The 20,571-nt window shown below is 44.6% G+C and overlaps 1 protein-coding gene across 1 annotated transcript in view; it reads left to right on the top strand.

The window, feature by feature from the left end:
• The window catches only part of CSMD1 (CUB and Sushi multiple domains 1), a 1,869,885-nt gene that overhangs the window by 1,814,721 nt on the left and 34,593 nt on the right, over positions 1-20,571 (top strand). The window contains 6 exon segments of the mRNA XM_055335505.1: positions 531-704; positions 2,112-2,285; positions 11,149-11,337; positions 13,946-13,966; positions 13,969-14,118; positions 15,111-15,293. Coding sequence (XP_055191480.1) covers positions 531-704; positions 2,112-2,285; positions 11,149-11,337; positions 13,946-13,966; positions 13,969-14,118; positions 15,111-15,293 — 891 coding nt within the window.

The raw sequence follows: 20,571 nt of genomic DNA, 5'->3' as shown, positions 1-20,571 counted from the left end.
ATGCACAGGTTTGAAAGGGAGCATATTTTCTGATATTCATCTTGCCTTGGAAACTCCACAAAGAGTTTAGTGATCTACTGTCTCACACTGGAAATATTACCATCCTTCTCCTTACCTTCCAGGCTCAATAGGCTACAAAACCTATCTGTAGTAACCGGGAGCATCTCTTCCCTTTTTTATGGCTTTTATTTGGAAATACCATAACAAGATAAATAACATAAAATCTCAGTAAGAAAAAGAAGTCAAAGAAATGCATGGGGCAATAATTGCATTAGCAATCATATTTGTTAGCAGTTTCATTATCTGAAATATTACTCGTTACTCACAATTCTTGAGAAAAACAAACAAACAGGTCACAAAGAAAGACACCATATCAAAGAAGAATATATATAAGTGTGGAGAATCCCCAAAGGCCAGGCACTTGACGATGTTATTCACTTGATGGCAAAGGCAAACAAAGTGTGAATGCAGTACTTTTATACAAGACAAATTCTCCAAAGTGAGCTTATTGGTTTTACTTATGTTTGTAGCTGGCCACTGCGGTTCCCCGGATCCAATCGTGAACGGTCATATCAGTGGAGACGGATTCAGTTACAGGGACACTGTGGTTTATCAGTGCAATCCCGGTTTCAGGCTGGTTGGAACTTCCGTCCGGATATGCTTGCAGGACCACAAATGGTCCGGACAGACCCCGGTCTGTGTCCGTAAGTACTCTGTGGACGCCCCCAGCGGGTGCTTGCTCTGGTCACACCTTCTCCTGGTGCGAAGCCTTAGCATGGACGTGGGTAGCCTCAGAGTGTTCCCAGCTGTGCCGAGAGCCCTAAGGGCACGGCCTCCCCTTCTCTCTCCCATCCACTCCCCATTCTGTTTTCCCCCAATGCCTCCAGACTCCTGTCCACACTTCACGCGCTCGTTAACTCATCTCAAACAGGTCCCCGGACAAGTGATGTCATGCGCTCATGTTCCCGATGCCATCACAGGTTCAACAAGGTGGAAATAGAACCTAATTATAGGAGGGAAAAGATGCTGAGTCTGAGTCTGCAGGTCGGCTTTGCAGAGTCCCCAGAATAGCCTCATGCCCCGATCCTCGGTATTGTTTTGTATTTTTGTCATCATTTCATCTAGAATAGAGTTTTGTAAGCAGTTCTTTCTTCCCCTAACAGAAGAGGTAAAACCATATATAATGATTGTCCTCAAGTGTTAAACCATCCAAGATAAATACTGACCCGTATTTTTAGAAGACCTCTCATACTCTATCGCAAAATTTTGTTTTAAACCAGTTGGCTTCTTTGCACTAGTATATTCTTTATTTTCCCTTGAATTAAACAAAGGAAATGTGGATATAGCTCTGGGATAATGACAGGTATTATCTGGGCTGGTGCAGTGGTAAACGTGCAGAGTTCAGGGGTGAAAGCTTTGCTTAGAAGAAAGAGCTGTTGACAAGATAAATGAGGAGGAAAACACTACTTTCAAGACTGTAATGTGTTTCTTTGGAAAGGGCCACGGAAGGATATCTTTGGGATTTGTATTGCTGTTATTTAGGGCATGACATTAATGACAGTTCACTACATTTCAAAAGATTGTACAATAGGGATTGTCAAAGAAAATACTGTCTAGGCACACATGGTTCTTGCTAATTTCATGATGTTTAAATTGATATTGAGATAATGTATGCATACGCAATTTAAATGATCAGCCAAGTCCCTATAATGTCTCAAAACAAGGGTTTCACCAAATTGCCTGGTGTGTTCTAAGGGGAGAATAATCAAAATTCATAATTGATATAAGAATTTTAGCACCCCCTTGTTTCTCACCGCTTTTTTATAGAGTTATTTGGTGTTCTGTTGTGATGTAAGAATAATTATTATTCTGAAGAAAGTGCATTTGCCAGTGTTGGCCATTTTCCACAATGACAGTTAAAACTGGTGGATCACCTTACTGTTCTTTCTCACCTTCTTCCAAATACACATGCGACTTGTGACGTATCTGACAGCCTGGAGTCTCTCCACCCACACATCTGACAGGCTCATATGTCTACTGATGAGAATCCCAAGGGAGGGTGACGGCCCGGGTATTTTCTGACGCTGACGAGGGCCTGTCTTCCCCCGCAGCCATCACATGTGGCCACCCTGGGAACCCCGCCCACGGATTCACCAACGGCAGTGAGTTCAATCTGAATGACGTCGTGAACTTCACCTGCAACACGGGGTACCTGCTGCAGGGTGCCTCCCGAGCCCAGTGTCGGAGCAATGGCCAGTGGAGCAGCGCCCTACCCACCTGCAGAGGTAGGAGAGGCTCTGGGCATGGGCCCTAGTGGTCGGGGCGGCGGCCGATTAACACCCCAAGGTACCCAAGGTACCGGTGGGCGTGGTGCTTCATCCCAAGGCACAGGACGCTGCAAACGCTTTCCCTCCTCGGGATGGGGGGGAGATAATTGTGAGAATAAAGCACAACTCCCTCCGTGGCTTTTGTTGAGTACTAGCCAGGTGTTCAAACACAACAGTCTAGGACTCTAGGTAAGGTCGGCTTCTCTCCCATCTCTCTGTCTCTATCCACTCCCCCATCCACACAACATCTTTGGACTTGGAGCTTCTAGACCTACAGCTGCATTTAAGAAGTTTTCATTGCTTTTGAATCTCTCTCCTTGTTTTTTTTTTTTTTTTCATGCATTTCTTTAAAAATTGCCATATAGGGATCCCTGGGTGGCGCAGCGGTTTGGCGCCTGCCTTTGGCCCAGGGCGTGATCCTGGAGACCCCGGATCGAATCCCACGTCGGGCTCCCGGTGCATGGAGCCTGCTTCTCCCTCTGCCTATGTCTCTGCCTCTCTCTCTCTCTCTCTCTCTCTGTGACTATCATAAATAAATTAAAAAAAATTAAAAAAAATTAAAAAAAATTGCCATATAGATCTAAGCTTTTAGCCTGCATTTTCAAGAAAATGCTGTTTTTGAACTTTTGTATTCCTAGATGTCTGAGCTCATGATATTTAAGGTTCTGCTTCAATTGGTTTCCATTAAAACACCGTATTCATTGAAGGTGAATTGTACTTTACAGTGTGAAGGTGAAGGGGTTTTTATGGCAGATATGGTAATGAGCTTTCTTCCCGCTTCCTGCCGACAATCACCCACCTTCCCATGAGGCTCCCAAGGAGGTTACATCCAAATGAGACAATAACAATTTTTGAAGGTTATGTGAACTTGGGCTAACAACTGTGGAGTTCTGGTACAAGTCTCTATGGGACTGTGAGGTCTTCTAATTCCACTTCCCCTCTAAACACTAGTATTAGATTCACCCTATTTCAGTGTAGAGGAAGTCTTGTCAGCAAGAGAAGGTCTTGTTGGTCCCCTCGTTCTCACCCTCCCCAGAAAGCAGGCTTCTGGCTGTGGCGTGGTCAGGCGTCGGGTGCAGGATGCACTTGCTCACTGAGTTTCTTGCAGAAGAGCCCTGCTGGCCTCCTGGCAGCGTGGCGGTCTGCTCAGCACCAAAACTAACAAGTTTCCCTTTTAATGTTGTTGTTATTGTATGAGCCACGGACCAGGGTGAAGGGAAGCAGAGTTAGGGGACATCTTTGAATGCATGTACCTGCCCAGAAAGCTGGCTTCTGCGTCTCCCCTCTCTGCACTGAAGAAACAGATTTCCCATGTACACCCTCCCCGCACACAGGCACAGCCTCCCCCACCGTCAGCATCCCCACTGGACAGAGCATTTGCTACAGTTGGTGAACCCACATGGACACATCTTCATCACTCTGGGCCCAAAGTGTACATCAGGGTCACTCTTGGTGTGGTTCATTCTATGGGTTTGGACCAGTTTTCGTAATGACATGTATGAACCCTGAGAGTATCATGCAAAATAGCCTCACTACCCTAAAATCCCCATTACTCCACCTGTCTATTTCTCTATCCCCAACCAGCCCCTGGCAACTACTGATCTTTTTTACTGTCTCTATAGTTATGCCTTTTCTAGAAGGTCATATACTTGAAATTATCCTGGATGGAGCCTTTTAAGACTGGCTTCTTTCACTTAGCAATATGCCCTGGAGGCTTCACATATCTTGATGGCTTGGTAGCTCATCTATTCTTGTGCTGAATGACATTCCAGGGTCTGGATGGGCCACCCACTATTTATCCATCACCTACTGAAGGGCATCTTCGTTGCTTCAAGTTTTGGTAAATAGAGGTTTTTGTGTGGACCTTTGGGTAAATACCAAGGAGCATGACTGCTGGATTGTGTGGAAAGAGCGTGTCTCTGGGTGTTATTCTGTATGTTGGTAAATTGAACACCAATAAAAATTAATTTATCAAAAAAAAAGAAAGAAAGAGCGTGTCTAATTTTGTGAGAAATCGCCAACCGTCTTCCAAGGTAACTGCACCGTTTTGCACTCCCACCAGTGATGGGTGAGAGTCCCTCTTCCCTGCATCCTTGCCAGCGCTGGGTGTTGTCAGTGTCCTGGATTTGGGCCGTTGTCGTGGGTGTGCAGTGCCTCTCCTCATTGTCTCAATTTGCATTTCCCTGATGACATGGACGTGGGGCACTTCCATGTGCTCACTTGCCTGCTGTGTATCCCCCCTGCTGAGGTGTCTGTTCAGGTCTGCGGTCCAGTCTGTGTTTGGGTTGCTTGCTTTCTTACTGTTGAGTTTTAAGAGTTCTTTGTATGTTTTGGATTAACAGCCCTCTGGTAGGTACCTCCTTTGCTAATGTTTTCTCCCACTCCATGGCTTATCCTCTCACTCTCTGGGCCCTGCCTTTTACAGGGTAGAACCTTTAAATCTGTGCTCCACTGTCAAGTCTTTTGCTACCAGTACATGTGATGAAGGGGGAAATGGTTGGCAGAGGCAGTCCTGGTGGGATTGAGTGAGAAGAACGTCTCCAAGGTGTCTTTACTCCCTGCTTCTTCTCCCTATTGCTTTGTTTTCTTCATTTATGATCTAAGAGATATGATCTAGGGCACAGGATTTGCATGTTTATTATAAAACCAGGAGAAGCATGATCTCAAAAAGGACAGGCTCATAAGGGTGGTGAAGCCTTAGGGAAAAAAAAAAAACGGCATAAAACTCAAAAAGTTGAAGGTAACAAAAATATAGCTACTTTTTAAACAAAATTACTAGGCTTCCTACTGTCTACTGCCATACAACCCGATTCCTATCTTACGTGTTCCTTGAATAATTCCACATGAGTTTTAGGATGTCGTATCTCATGCGGGTGTACTCTTGTGCTTGATTTCTTCCCTCAAGTTCTTGATAATATCTGATTGTCAAATGTCTGATTCAGGTAGGTCAATGAATCATGGGATTTGGGGTAGTCCTGCAACATTTAGTTCATTCATGATGTGAAAGAGAAACTCCACCCTGAATTTTGGAACTGAACGCCAAATAAATCTGAAGGGAGGCCAGATTACAGAGAGGCTTCTACAGTCTGTCTCCACCCTGGGGCCACCTCGCTATTCTCAGACTCTGCCCTTAACAAGAAGCTCTGCCGAGCCTGCGGCATCTGTGATCAATCAGAAAGCTCCCACCCGGGACACTAGCTATATAGCTTGCTAACACTGTCTTTGCAAACATGGTTAGAAAGTTAAAGAAGGTATGTTTTCTGTTAGTAGTTACATCTTTCTGGAAGAAATATATAATAGATGATGTGCTTGCAGATTTCATGAGAAGGAAGGGAAACAAGTGTCTCACATCTATTTTAAGAATCAGATTATGCACACCATCCTAGAGGCCCATGATTCTGTATAAAAGCTTTCTCTGACTCTTCATTTCCTTTTTTTAAAAGATTTTATTCATTTATTCATGAGAGACACAGAGAGAGAGGCAGAGACACAGGCAGAGGGAGAAGCAGGCTCCTCGCAGGGAGCCCGATGTGGGACTCGATCCCAGGACCCCGGGGTCATGCCCTGAGCCAAAGGAAGACGCTCAACCACTGAGCCCCCCTGGCGTCCCTCTTCATTTCCTAAATTCCAAAACGTGTCATTAAGCTCAAAGGCTCCATCAGTCCAGTGAGAAAACCAAGTTTGACAAATTTTAGGATAATTCAGTTCATGTTTCCTTTCTTAGTGTAATGATTTTTGTATTACATACAAGCCTTAGACTTTTTTCCTTTCTTACCCGTAGTTTTGTAAGATTGGGTATTTAAATTCAAGAGACATATAATATATGTTCCAATGTGATTACATACACTATGATAAAATTAAGAAAATAATGGGGTTACTGACATTTCTGTTATGGTTAGAGAGGAATAAAAAAAAAGGAAACAATAAAAAAATTCCTAAAGGACCACTATGCATATGGTGGCACTTATATGTCTACAAAAATCATACATATTATGATATTATTGTAACATATCATATTGTCTCATATTATCCAAAATTTTAAATGGTACAGTTTTCAAAGTAAGAGAAACATAAGAACCAATTATGTGTTTGTGGCTTTACTGAACACAAGTCTTAGGTGTGTCTATGGATAAAGGGCAGCCAGGAGTAGCTACTGAACGCTGTGGGGAGCCCGGAATTGAATAGCAGGCTCTTGCCGAGAGCAGGGAAGAGTTGGGGCGGGCGGCTCCCAGAAGCTGCCCTTAGATCCCTACTTGAAGAGTATTTCCCAGGGGGCAGAAGGGAGTTGAGGTCTACCCTTCGGGTTTTTCAGCGTGTGGCACAGAGTTGCTCGGGGCGGGTGCCACGCTGTATGCCCAGTCTCTCCACTCACTCGTCGTGTGTAACCCAATGCAGGGTCTATGGTCAGAGCTTCTTCACATCAGCTTCCTTACGTGCACGCCCAAGGAAGCGAACCCTCCTCACATGTTTATGGAGTTCTAGACAATCCAATGCTTGTGAAATTCTTCACAAAGTGCCTGGCGCACAGTCCGCAGTCCTCCCCACCATGTCTAATGCCTCCAAAATTTATTGTTTGCTCAGGAAAGTCCTGCAATCAATTACAATCCACTATAATTAATTAGAGTGTTTATCTTTTATCAAACCTGTATATCTGAATTGAAGCTAAAGCTTACTTCATCTTTATCAGGTATTGATAAAAATGAAAATGTAACTTTCATATATTTGAAAAACAGTCATAAATCGCTATTGTTCTTTTTTGCTTTTTTTTCCCCATCAGTAATCCCATTTTAAAATTTTTGATTCAACTAGTTAATAAACACGTCCAAAAGTGTTCATTCTAGCAACACACTGAATACCACATAGTTATCGTTGTTCTCTAAACATTGTGTAATTCTTCCTGTTGAAAACATTTTATTTTTCTAAATAAATATATATATATATATATATATATTCATTTATTTATTTATTTGAATGAAAGAGAGAAAGAGGGAGGGACAGAGAGGGAGAGAGGGAATCCCCAAGCAGACTCCACGTGGAGTGTGGAGCCCAACACTGAGCTGCATCCCAGGACCTTGAGATCAAGACCTGAGCTGAAACCAAGAGTCGGACGCTCAACCTACTGAGCCACCCAGGTGCCCCCGTTGAAAACAATTTAAAAACGTGCTACATGGAACTCTAACCAATTATGAGAATGTTTTAAAAAAAATGCAGTGAACTGCTTCTTATTCCTTTTTCCCAGCATCACCGAATTTAAATTGGCTATTCTTAGCTTACGAAGCATCATTTTCTTATTTTCTTGCTCATGGTAGGTTTTTATGAGCTATAAAAGAAAATGGGAAAAGCAGGAGTAAAGACCAAAGAGATATAGAAACACAGATTTTTCAGAAAAAAAAAAATCAAGAAAATAGGAGACAGGTCTTCCCCCCGAGGCCTCTGTCCTTTCTCCTTCTTTTCCTCCTTCCTTTGATCCTAGAGCACTGAAACCACAGGACGTGACAGTCAGAGGTCAACAGGGCTACCCTGAGCATCCTTCTGCCTTCCTCAGTAGACCGAATGGAGAGTCCAGTCTCATTCCATGTGTTGCATGGATGGTGCTCATTGAGAGAAAGGGGTCTCTTACCTCCAGCCTCGATTCCTCAGTGATCCTCTAGTGTGAAGCGCAGTCAGGAACTCCTGTGGCCACCATGCTTGTCAGTCCATTCAGAATTTTTATTAGAACAATTTTCTTTAAATCTTAGGAGCTAAACTACACTGAGGAATTTTTGTAGAAGTGAAAGGTCAGGGAAAAAAATGATAAGGAATAAGGATTATATAGTTGCCAGTTTGTGTGCAATTTGGTGACTTTAAATAATTCTTAATAAAAATGGAGAAACAGAGTCATAGTTTTACATTCCAATGTTGTGCACCAATTATACGTTCAATGCTCGGTGTACCTCCATGTTCCCGAGTGAGGCAGATGCTAGAGTTATAGGGTGATACGTGGCACATGGTCCTTTTTGAAAACTGGATTAAGCTTTGAACATGTGCCCAGTCTACCCTCAGAACTAAGGCTTCCATGCTCCCCATGCCATTGCTACATAATTTGGGCGTGGTCGCTTTTGTGCAGCTTTAAAACTAAACATCATCCTGAAATAATGACTGTCCCTGACACATTTGAAGCTCAGGTCTGACTTGTTTGGGTAATTCACTGAGTCAACTTCTACTTAAAATTTACCTGTAAGGGATTATAACTTGTAAAAACCCTCCATTTAAAAAAAAATATTTAAAAATCACTTTTCTTTTTTTTATAAATTTATTTTTATTGGTGTTCAATTTGCCAACATATAGAATAACACCCAGTGCTCATCCCATCAAGTGCCCCCCTCAGTGCCCATCACCCAGTCACCCCCACCCCCCCACCCACTTCCCCTTCCCCCACCCCTAGTTCGTTTCCCAGAGTTAGGAGTCTCTCATGGTCTGTCTCCCTTTCTGATATTTCCCACACATTTTTTTCTCCTTTCCCCTTTATTCCCTTTCACTATTTCTTATATTCCCCAAATGAATGAGACCATATAATGTGTGTCCTTCTCCGATTGACTTACTTCACTCAGCATAATACCCTCCAGTTCCATCCACGTCGAAGCAAATGGCGGGCGGGCACGGGTGGCCAGGTCCTGGGCTAAGGAGGCTCCACACAGAGACCCCCGCATCCGTGCCCACCCACCTGCCCGCCCGCCTCCGGGTGCCTAGCAGGTGCTGTCCGGGCCTCTGCTGGACCAAGTTGTTGCTGCCCCAGCAGAGAGCATAGCGGGCTCTCCTAGCGGAGCCTCCAAATATCGAGGAAGGAATGTAGGGAGCTGCATCCGGCTCTGGCGGCTCAGGGCTGATGTGACAGGACAAGACCAGAAAGGCACTGGGTGTTATGCTATATGTTGGCAAATCAAACTCCAATAAAAAATAAATTAAAAAAAAAGACTGGAAAGGCAAAAAGATAACGGGCAGACTTGGGGTGCATGTCGGCGTAACTCTTCCCACATAAGGAGCAATTCCGTTTTCCCCGTTGAGGATCACGGACTGTTCATCATTGTCACGCATTTGTACTAACTTAAGGGTGCCGGACCACGAGGGGATGGGGCCGTGCCTGGGACCCAGCGCGCCAGTGTCCTCTCCAGGTGATTCCACGCAACCTGAAACCCCAGGGCACTGCCGGTAATCCCAGGGCCTTCGTGTCTCCAACGCCAGGCAGGGGGCCCCCCGGAGGTCACAGCCTGGTATTTCGGAGCAGGTGGCACGGACTCAGGTGTCCCAAAGTCTCCTCCTCCTCCTCGGGCGGACTGCAGCCTCGCCTCCCTGGCCTGCAGACACGGGTTCAGCTGGATCTCACACCTCCTGCAGCCCTCCCTCCCGGGCCTCCCTCTTCTTTGTGTCCTCGCCCCAGCTGGATCCTTCTTCCCAGCTCCCAAGCCGAGATGGCCCTGGCCTTGTCTGCCTCCTGTCTTCCAGCCCACCCCACTGGCCAGTAGGAAGGCAAGTAGGGCCAACCCCACAAGGACAGGAAGGAGGCCATAACTTGGCTGCAGCGCTGACATGGGCTGCACGGGGCATCATGGGGCCCTGTCCTGGCAGAGGGGCTCGGGGCCTGGTCCCCCCACCCCGGCCAGCTGCCTGAGCCGCCCCTACCCTCACGGGACAAGACCGATGCTATGCCGTGGACCGAGTCCCGAGGGCACGTAGGCACACGCGGACACGCGACCCTCCGGGACTCACACTCCAAATGCAGGATGCACCTGTGCAGCTGTCTTCCGGGTCACACAGGTGGTTCATCCGCCAAGTTGTGTGACGTCCTCCAGGCGGGCGGTTCCTGCTGCCGCTCAGGGCTTGGCTGTAGTTTTACTGTGGGTGGGACGTGTCCCGAGCCTCACAGTGACCTGCCTGGGCTCCGCAAACACTTTTATTGTTGGGTTGGCTCAAAAGAACTTGTGTCTTCCTTCTGTAAGCTCAGGGTTGCCCTGAGAAGCACAGAACAGGATTTTCCAGCACTGAAGGGATCCCCGTATCCTCTGCTGTGCCCCACCCCTTCCCCGCAGTCCGAGGAGGGAGGAGGTCGCTCTCTCGGAGGAGGGGACCGAGCCGAACCAGCTGAGCGGCCCCTCGTGAGCCAGAAATATCTGGAGAGTCGCTGTTTTGCCCGCAGCTCACCATGCACCGGTGCATCAGGTCTCTTTCCTCTCCTGGCACCTGCAGAAGCACCGTGCTGCACCCCCAGAGCACCCCAAGCATGGCCACATCCCTGCGGGCTGGTGCTGCAGAGGAGGCCGGCATCAGAGGCTGCCTTCAGTTACATTTCTATCAAGTGTTGATGGGACAGTTGGCATTTTTATTTGCATGGGGCAGACAGCAGATGCGGCTTCGGGCCCGTCCTGGGGCCTTAATTAGTGCACGTGGGTGGGTGGGGCAGGGACTCTGCTGTGCCACGGGAAGTGGAAATACTGCACCCCAGTAAAAATACCCAAATGCACCCAATGTCGGCGGGTTCTATCTTAACGTTTCCACCACACAAACCTAACCAAGAAAACCGTCTTTGGACGCTGCATGGAGGTCGGTTATTAGGAAACGAAGGAAGTTAGCGTCAGGCCGTCAGGCTCGCGCAGCGGCAGGTGCACTGCCTGGCGGTGTTGGCAGCGCGGCCACGACGCAGTAAGCGGAAGGCGTCGGGGGAGCACAGGCTCGTGGGGCCTCCACGGCCACGTCCTCATCTCACGCACTTTCCGTCGGGACGTGGAGCGGGCCCTCCTGTTTATGACTGTGTCTAAACGATGCTGCGTTCTTTTCCCTCCCCTAGTGGTGAACTGCTCGGATCCAGGCTTTGTGGAAAACGCCATTCGTCACAGGCAACAGAATTTCCCCGAGAGTTTTGAATATGGGACGAGCGTCATGTATCATTGCAAGAAGGGGTTTTACTTGCTGGGATCGTCCGCCCTAACCTGCATGGCCAACGGCCTATGGGATCGCTCTCTGCCCAAGTGTTTGGGTAAGTGAGGGCTATTTCGGCCTCTTGGCCGCAGAGCCCGTAACACCAGCAACAGAACAACCACCACAGAGTTCAAGTCCCTACAAATCGTGTAAGTTATACGGTATCTTTACCGGCCGGTCCGGAATCACAAAATGGAACTCCGACCGGGTTAGGGGTCGGGAGGGGAGAGGGGACACGGCTGCTCTCATGCCTGCGTTGGAGACAAACGGACCCCGTGTGCCGGGCGGCACGTGCACCCCTGTGTTGGCCTCTGCTCGGTGCTGCTGGTCACCTTCTCCCCCAACCCAGCAGCCATGCGTCCCCTGCACGCCCCAGACATGGGGCCCAGGGCCTCCATACCCGGCATCCTCCCCTTCGCTGCGACTGCACTCAGACTCAGAAGTACCCGCCAAGGGCTGCGCTGTGGGGACCCTCTCTGATGGCCGGGCGTCTGGGGCCAGGGGTGGCGTCTCCCAAGGGACCTCATGAGTAGGGACGCCTCACGAGCTGCCCTGGCCCCCAGAATCCATATGATACTAACGATAGTATCTCGAGAGCATCTTCCTCCTGACTCGTATGGTTCTATGACACGAGGGCAGATTGGCCTGGAGAGTTGGGTCCTATCCTGGGCACGACGGCTGCCCCTCAAAGCACGATCCGTATTGCACACCACGTGGATGAGCAAAAACACACGTCTCTCCAAATAGCCATCGTCTTGCCTTCTTTTAACGTGCAAAACGATACGGTCCTTTAGCTCAAAGACCTCACCCTGTTACCACAGCCTGACCCCCCCCCAGGGAAAGGGGCGACTCTCCTCGTCCTCTTCAAAGTCACTCAGAAGCAAAACAGTCCTTAAAATCCACACGTCACCGTCTTTGCTTTCCTTCCGTGTGCGTGAAGAATGTGGGAGATGACAGTGACGCTTTAAATTGAATTTACTGAAACAGAAGTGATCATCTGTCTTACATTTTAACAATTATGGCGTTTCTGTTGCATTTTCAGGATAAATTAGTCCCGGAGAATTTTTTTTTTCCCTGTGATTCAGGGGCCCTTCTAACTCCTCCCAATCGAGATGGAAACTTGTCTCAAATTATAATCCTAACAATGTAATTAATTTCTGTGGAGAAAGAGTGACTCCTCTCAAAAACAAAGGCACAGCCTCATGCGCCCCCAAAGTGCATCTGTGGATGTATTAGAATCTTCATCAAATTTTATCTGCTTTCTGGTTTTCTAGGCCTTCACACATGGGGATTTTTCAGAGAAATTAGTTTTTCTCTTTGTCTCCCCAAACATTTCCTTTGCGGCTTCCCTGGCCGATGGGAGACTTCCATTAGTTTTGGTAATGATGCCAGCGAGCTCCAGATCCCCGGGAACCAGGTCGTAAGAGGCTCCCGCTCTCCCAGGGGCCCAGTTCCACCACTTGTCGTCCTTAACAGTTGGAATTACCCCGCGGCTGCGAAGGCGGGTCCTTGGGGAGCTGTTGGCTCGTCCCCACTCTCAGCAGCCAGGCTTCATCTCTGGTTTTGCTGTTAGGGTCTCACTGATTTTTTTTGTTTTCTCTTTCTCTCTGAGTTTCACCTGGAACTGATGATGACCAACCGTTTACTGGTCTGGCTCTAATTAGCTTCCTTTTAGGACTCTGTGTAGATAAAATCTTGCTCACCAAGGAACGCATGCCAGTGGGAGACGGGATCAATATAAGGGCTGAAGCAGCTCACGGGGACGCTCAGTGACTTTCCACCTTTTAAACCTACCTCCCTGGATGAGATCACTTTGGGGTTGCCTGGGATCTAACGGACACCCTAGGCTGTTAAATCAGTGGCCTTTGAATAATTTGTCGGTAGCCTGAGTGCAGTCAGCTCTTTGCACGTAGCCCAAGATTTGTCCATTGTTAACTCTAACTGGAGACATTACAGAAAAGGAGGGATGAATCTTCACCAGTCTACACTAATCTGGATCTCAGAATTGTCCTTTTTGAAAGATAATTTAGGAATAGATTATAGGCCCGGTTTGGCATATTAAACCGTCACCTGTTCAAGGAAAAATTGTTGGAAGGGTCATCGTAGATCCATGAACTGGAAGCGTAAGCAGTTATGAGAGAGTTTTGAGCCACGCGAGTATATGATTGTCATTTTAACAATAGTTTAATGAAAAAAAAAAAGAAAAAAAAACAATAGTTTAATGAATCTGTGTAATCTCTGACTTTTTGTTGTATACTACTACTTTTTTAGACTTCAGGTAAGGACAGATGGGGGAAACGTAGATAGAGTGACTTTCTCTTTGTTTTTGTTTTGTTTTGTTTTGTTTTTTCTTTCTTTTCTTTTTTTTATGACTTTCTCTTTGAAAGTCTAGCTTGAAATTTCTGTCTTAAACAGAAACACCTCAAGAGAGAACAAAACCAAGACAAACTTCACTGACAGATCAATTTCTTGTCCTCGGTACCATATGAATATTTGAGGTGGGGGGGTGTCACCTGGAAAGTGGTATCTGTTATTTGTAGGGTGCTGCGATAATCTGCCTGTGTCTTTAGCGGCTTCTCGACAGCAGGGGGTGTCCGTGTGGAGACCTACCAAGCTAAAGCATTTCACAGGCCTGATGTGCCCATTCACGCTACCTTTTCCCTCAGCCATATCGTGTGGCCACCCGGGGTTCCTGCCAATGCCGTCCTGACTGGAGAGCTGTTTACGTACGGGGCCGTCGTTCACTATGCCTGCAAAGGGAGCCGGGACCTTGTCGGCAACAGCACTAGAGTCTGTCAAGAGGATAGTCACTGGAGTGGGACGCTGCCCCACTGTACAGGTGAGGAACCATGCACTGGCTGGACCCGTGGGGCGTGGGGAGTGGCACCGCCTGCTGTTCCCCGGCCTGACTCCATGTCCTGCCACGGAGGCCGGGGTTCCACGTGGTCGTCCTCCACTTCATCAATCCCCTCGAGGCCCAGTTACTTCACATGCCCCCTGTGGGAGACATGGGAGTTCCTCATCACCCTGGCCAGGGGGCCTGCCTACCCTCACTCCGTCTGTCCCCATTCCTTCTTGATTCCTTGTCTGCGCTTCCTCTCGATTCTTCTGCCTCACTCCTGTCTCCAACTGGCAATTACATTGACACCCTTCGAAAAAAATGAAAAATCTTCATTCTTTCATGGATAGTTCTTAAATAAACAAACCTCAGTGAGTCAGCAACTCTGGACACAGTTGAGAAGAATCAGACCTCTCCCTTGACTGTTTATTGCCCAGTGCACTTTGACCCCGTTTCCCTTTTATCATCCATACTGACACATCCAATGGACAAACCCTGTCTTCATTATTACCATAGTTTTATTTCTTCTAGAGAACACCAACTTTTGTCACAGGCATATTTTGATAAGCTAGTTTGTGTTTAGTTGTAGAGGAACGCTTTCTTCACGTTTTTCACCTTTGTGCTCTGATAGAGTCTTTCTCTTGAGATTTCCAGAATGTGGTATGACTGGAACATATTTAAATGACTTTTCATGTCATTCCTCGGTGGCTTAGTTGGTCTAAAGGCTGACTCTTGGTTTCCCTTCAGGTCGTGATCTCGTGGCTCTTGGGGTTGAGCCCCACTAGGGGCTCCACACTCAGTGGGGAGTCTGCTTGAGGATTCTCTCCCTCTGCATCCCCCCCCCCGCTCACATGCTCATGCATTCTCTCTCAAATAAATAACTAAATCCTAATAAATAAATAAATAACTTTTCATTCTCTTTAAATATAAGAGCTCTGTTATAAAGAAGTCTAACAACACTGTGTTTTGCCATCTGTGTCTGTGTTCCATAGGAAACGATCCTGGATTTTGTGGCGATCCCGGGACCCCAGCGCATGGGTCCCGGCTTGGAGATGAACTCAAGACCAAGAGCCTTCTGCGCTTCTCCTGTGAAATGGGTTACCAGCTGAGGGGCTCTCCTGAGCGTACATGTTTGCTCAATGGCTCGTGGTCGGGATTGCAGCCAGTGTGTGAAGGTGAGTACATTCAAGCCATAAAGTCAACCTTTACACTTGGAACCATGTATTTCATTATAAAATGACTGGTACCATTCCACAGAAATCCTATAGACTGAACCTTTGTATCATTAATCTCCTTTCCCCCAGAATGTATAAGAGAATCATTACAACTCATGACTGGGTACATGGAGATTTCCTGACTATTCAAAAGATTATCTAACAAGGATCCTTACCTTTTGATGTTTATAACCTGTAAGAGTTTTTGATCTTCTAATAAGAATCTCTGTGATTTGGTGGTGTTTTGTGGTTTCTGGTAATGAATAAATGAGAACAGGGAACAGTGCACAGAAGCGATGTCAGTCACTGATGGGAACGTCTGTAGGCTTCACTTCACATGTTATTTCCAGTCTGTTGGTGGCCCTTGCCAAAAACACTGCATTACTAAAGAACCTAGGGTGATTCTCTGTATAATACTTTAGAGTGAATATATTTTATTTTAGTATTTGAGAGGCCTAAGAGGGCATGGTGGGACCTCAGTAATAACAATAAAAAGTCATGAATAGTTTACTGTGTCATATATCAGCAGTGCTTGCCTTAAGCAAAGGTATGATGTGATATCATGAATTTGTTTAGAGTCCACAAAGTAACTGATTTAGAATTCAGACAGATAAGACTTAAATGTTAGAAATATTTAGCATATAAATTCTGAATACTTATTGTTCGAGTCCAAAACGGTTGCACAAAACAAATATCATCTCTGAAACACTTTCTATATAAATTGATCAACTTGAATAAGCTCACACAATATCAGGACCAGACATATAAATCAAGTTTTCTTAATCTTCACTTTCTCTACTCTACTGTGCCATCTCAACCTGTACCTGCCCACCTCTCATTTTATTGTATGTATTATATAGAACAATAGAAAATTGTCTGTAATTGAACTATATTTTATGCAATCAAACTACATATCATCTGTGATCTCATAAAATCATGTATAAATAATACAATCATATATATGAAAATATATGTGCATACCTTATGTATGTGCATGTGTATATGTGTGTGTGTATACTCTCTTCTGAATGAAACATTATCTTGGAGATATCTGCACCTAAATAAGAGACATATGCATATATATAATAATCTAAGGTAATTTTTGACTCTGAGTCACCTCCTGACAATTGAGTTAGTGTAAATCTCTAGATTAGGCCCTAAAGAAGTTGACTTAAATCAGACGTGACTGAGCAGTACTGGAAGGATGCCACCTGCCACCGTGAATTGCAGAGCAATACCTTTTTATTGACTGAAGTATGTGACTCTAATTAGTAGACTTTTTCTTACTCAGACACAATTTTCTCAGTTTTCTCTCCTTTTGTAGAGTTTGAATATTAAAATTTGCATGATAGCATTTTTTTCTCACCAAAACCAGAGTGTATTCTATTCTATGATATGATACCTAAAAGTTACACATGACTTTTGTAACCTATATTTTCATCCCATCTAACTTTTTCCCCCTGTACTACATCTGGGAATTGTTGGTTCAGAATTTATTTAAATATTAAATATTATGAAAATTAAATGAGAATTCCACTTCATTCCATGATATGTTGAATGACAGTAGTCTAGCATCTTACTGAGGACAACTGTAAAAAGACAAGATATATGAGATAATTATTCTGTTAAACAACAGAGAGTGCATGCCTATGTTCCATGGGAGGAAAAAAAAATGAGGGAAGTGAGCCTATCACCCCCCCATTGTTCTGTATATTTTTCTTACTGTGCAGTTGGAAAGTAGAACCCAGGTGGTATGGTGGCTTGGAGAGGTGATGCAGTAGAAATTATTCTAGGACACTGAAATAGAACCTGCAGGATAAGTAATCTGAGAAGGACCAGCTGAGGATGGGACAGCCCCATAAGTTCGGTGGGCATGCACTGGCTGAGAGCCAGGCGGACAAGCATGGGTGAGACCCAGGGATGCAATGACCTTTTGCTGCAGAGTCGAGAGTAGACTTGTGATATTAGAAGTCATACCCCTACTGAGACACACTGGCCATCTGGCCAGTCAGAGCTCTCACTGTATACTCAGGACGTTTCCTAGATGCCCAGAAAACTCCATGCATTATTAATTTGTACCACTCCCTAAAATAAGTGGAATATGATAGAACGAAGAGCAAAAGCATGTTAGGACTAAGTCTGAATAGGTCTCCTCTAATAGAGATTAAAACTAATGGGAGGACCCAAAAGATCTACAACTAATTTAAAAGTCCACCAGAACAAACCCCAGCACCTTTTGAAGGAATGAGAGAATCCATGCAACATTTTGTTCACAATGTCCAGCATACAATAAAAAGTTACTACATATGCATAACTCAGAACAATATGACCCATAGTCAAACAAACAAACAAAACACACCAAAACAACAGAAATAGAATCTGATCTTGAGGTAACCCAGATGTTGAAAATAATGCACAAGGACTTGAAGCAACTATTTAAAATATCCTCACAGACTTAAAGTGAGTTAGAGTCATAAACAGGAAATCAGCAGAGAAATGAAAATAGTAAAAACAGGGACACTTGGGTGACTCAGCGATTGAGCATGTGCCTTCGGCTCAAGGTGTGACCCCGGGATCCTGGGATCGAGTCCCATGTTGGGCTCCCTGCAGGGAGCCTGCTTCTCTCTCTGCCTGTGTGTGTGTGTCTCTCTCTCCGTGTCTCTCATGAATAAATAAAAATAAAATAAAATAAATTTTAAAGAATAAAAACACAATCAGAGAAACTCTGGAATTGGAAAATATACCATCTTATATAAAAACTTTTTAAAATAAGCCTAGAAAATTAAAAAGGACAGAAGCATCAGTTAACAAGAAGACAGATCAATGAAAATTATCCAATATGAAAGCAGAAAGGAAGAAGAGAAAAGAAAAGCAGCCCAATAATTATGGGATAATATCAAGTGGTTTACTATACATGTAATTGGAGTTCCAGAAGAAAAAGAACAGAGAAAGAATGGGGCAGAGAAATGGTTGAAAAATTATTGGTCAAAAGTCAACCAAATTGGGGTGCCAGGGTGGCTCAGTCCATTAAGTGTCTGACTCTTGATTTCAGCTCAGATCATGATCTCAGGGTGTGAGATTGAGCCCTGCAATGGGCTCTATGCTGTGAACCTGCTTAGGATTATCTCTCTACCTCTCCCTCAACCCCTTCTCACCCCCCCCAAAAAAAGTTAACCAAATTTGTTGGGACACTATAGTTCCCAAAAGTAGGACAAACCTCACTTAGATGCACTCATATTCTATTTAGAATGGTCATTCACTTGGGACTGTACATTCCTTATCAGCTTATTGATATAAAAAGCACTTTGCACATTTAAAAGGTGAAAAAAATTAAAACATCTGAGAATGGGAGTGATGTTTTTCCATAGAAATCTCACTTAGGTGCTGTGATATAACACCACAAGTTCTATTTCAGCAAAACATTAATGAATTCATTTATTTGATTGGGAGAAGTTAATTGGATTTCACTTCATCATATACCTAACTCAGACTATGCAAGGGTTTTTAGAATAGCATTTGGTTTATCTAAAGTGAGAAATTCAAGTGTTTCTTATAAAATCCTTAGAAACTTGATTATTAAAATCTGTGTACAGATAGAAGTTGAAATGGTTCAATATGGCAAGTATTTCTCAAATATATTATTCCCCACAAAACTGACTACTTCCAAGCCTACATCATACAGAAATCATGGGAAGTTGAGTCAGTAATAGTATAATTTTTTAAAATATTTTATTTATGTACTTATTTGACAGAGAGAGAGAGACAGAGACACAGACAGAGAGAACGAGCATGAGAGCAGCAGGTTGAGGGCGAGGGGGAAACGGCTCCCCAGTGAGCAGGGAACCTGATACAGGGCTCGGTCCCAGGATCCGCGGATAGTGACTGGAGCTGTAGGCAGATGCTTCACTGCCTGAGCCACCCAGTAGTAGTACAATGTACTCACTGTAACAACAAAGGAAAGGAAGGAATATGTGCCTAATCCTATATCCCGTAACACACATCTTCAAATTTTTTTGGACAATCTAGCTTTCTATTTTTTTCTCACTTGTCATCATAGGTCCGGATCTTTGGGGCACATGTTATTCTCTATAGAAAAGGGGGTTACCATGACTTTTGCATTTCCACTGATGTCAGCCATGACTGTGTATTCAGTCAACTGAGAGCATCTCCCTCCTCATGAATCTCCTTTCCTGAATCTATCAAAAGCATTAGAGCCTGATGACACATTCGAATAAGTGGTAAAAAGAAAGAAGAGTTCATAAAATACAAAGTAAAAATATTTTAACAACTTTTAAACATCAAGGAATTCATCTTTCTAATATAATTATTTCCATGATTTCAGATCATGCTCTCTTTGTTAGCAATCTGGTCTTTTAATCATAAACCCATTGACTGCAATTTCAAATGAGTGTATCTCAGGAAATTGCAGAACTATAACTACATCATTGGTTTTAGTTGTCTGAGTCAACTCTTAATCCTCTTTCCATGAGATTATGGTAAAGCCTATCTTTTATGCATGTGGTAGATGTGTGATGACAGTGATTATAACGAAAATGACAATGCATGAGCTGCCATGTATACATTCACTACTGCTAAGAAGCCAGAATGCGTTCTCGGCATTTTGCACACAGTATGTTTACTCTTACAACAACCAAGAGCAATTGCCCTTATTATACCCAGTTTACAGTGAAGACACTACATGTCAAGAACTGGATGTGATCATTCACATTACTTAGGTCTGTGTGAGCAAAGATTCCAACCCAAAACCGTTGGACTCAGTTTAACAGCCGTGATCCTAATGCAGCATGTTACATGAACAGCGTTGGTATCTGTAGACAATAAAGTGTATGTGGCATAAGTATAATGCTCTTTTCTTATAAATCAAGTAAAGGAAAATGATCTTTTACTGAAAGGAGTCACATGAACCAAATGTACTTGAAAAGAAGTATTTGAAAAGTTTTAACTTTTAACTTATAAAAAAAATTTTGTTTTCCTTCTGCTGACTATGAATGTAAGCTCATGATATAGGCTGTCCTCCTATATCTCCTCCTATATCATGGTGGCTTTAATGTGAACACAAACATACTGAGGCTAATTTCTAGTCTTCATTTTCATGGGCGTAACCATGAGTGAAAGCGTCCCTATCAGAAAGAAAAATAAAGTGAACCCTGAATTTGATTTTGTAGAATACGGTATTTGAGGGACTTTTAAACACTAGGATGGCATGATCATGACGGGC

The sequence above is a fragment of the Nyctereutes procyonoides genome, unplaced genomic scaffold, assembly GCF_905146905.1.
Source record: "Nyctereutes procyonoides isolate TBG_1078 unplaced genomic scaffold, NYPRO_anot_genome, whole genome shotgun sequence".
Lineage (NCBI taxonomy): Eukaryota > Metazoa > Chordata > Mammalia > Carnivora > Canidae > Nyctereutes > Nyctereutes procyonoides.
Note: the sequence above shows the minus strand (reverse complement) of the source record. Positions and strands in the feature narration are given on the sequence as shown.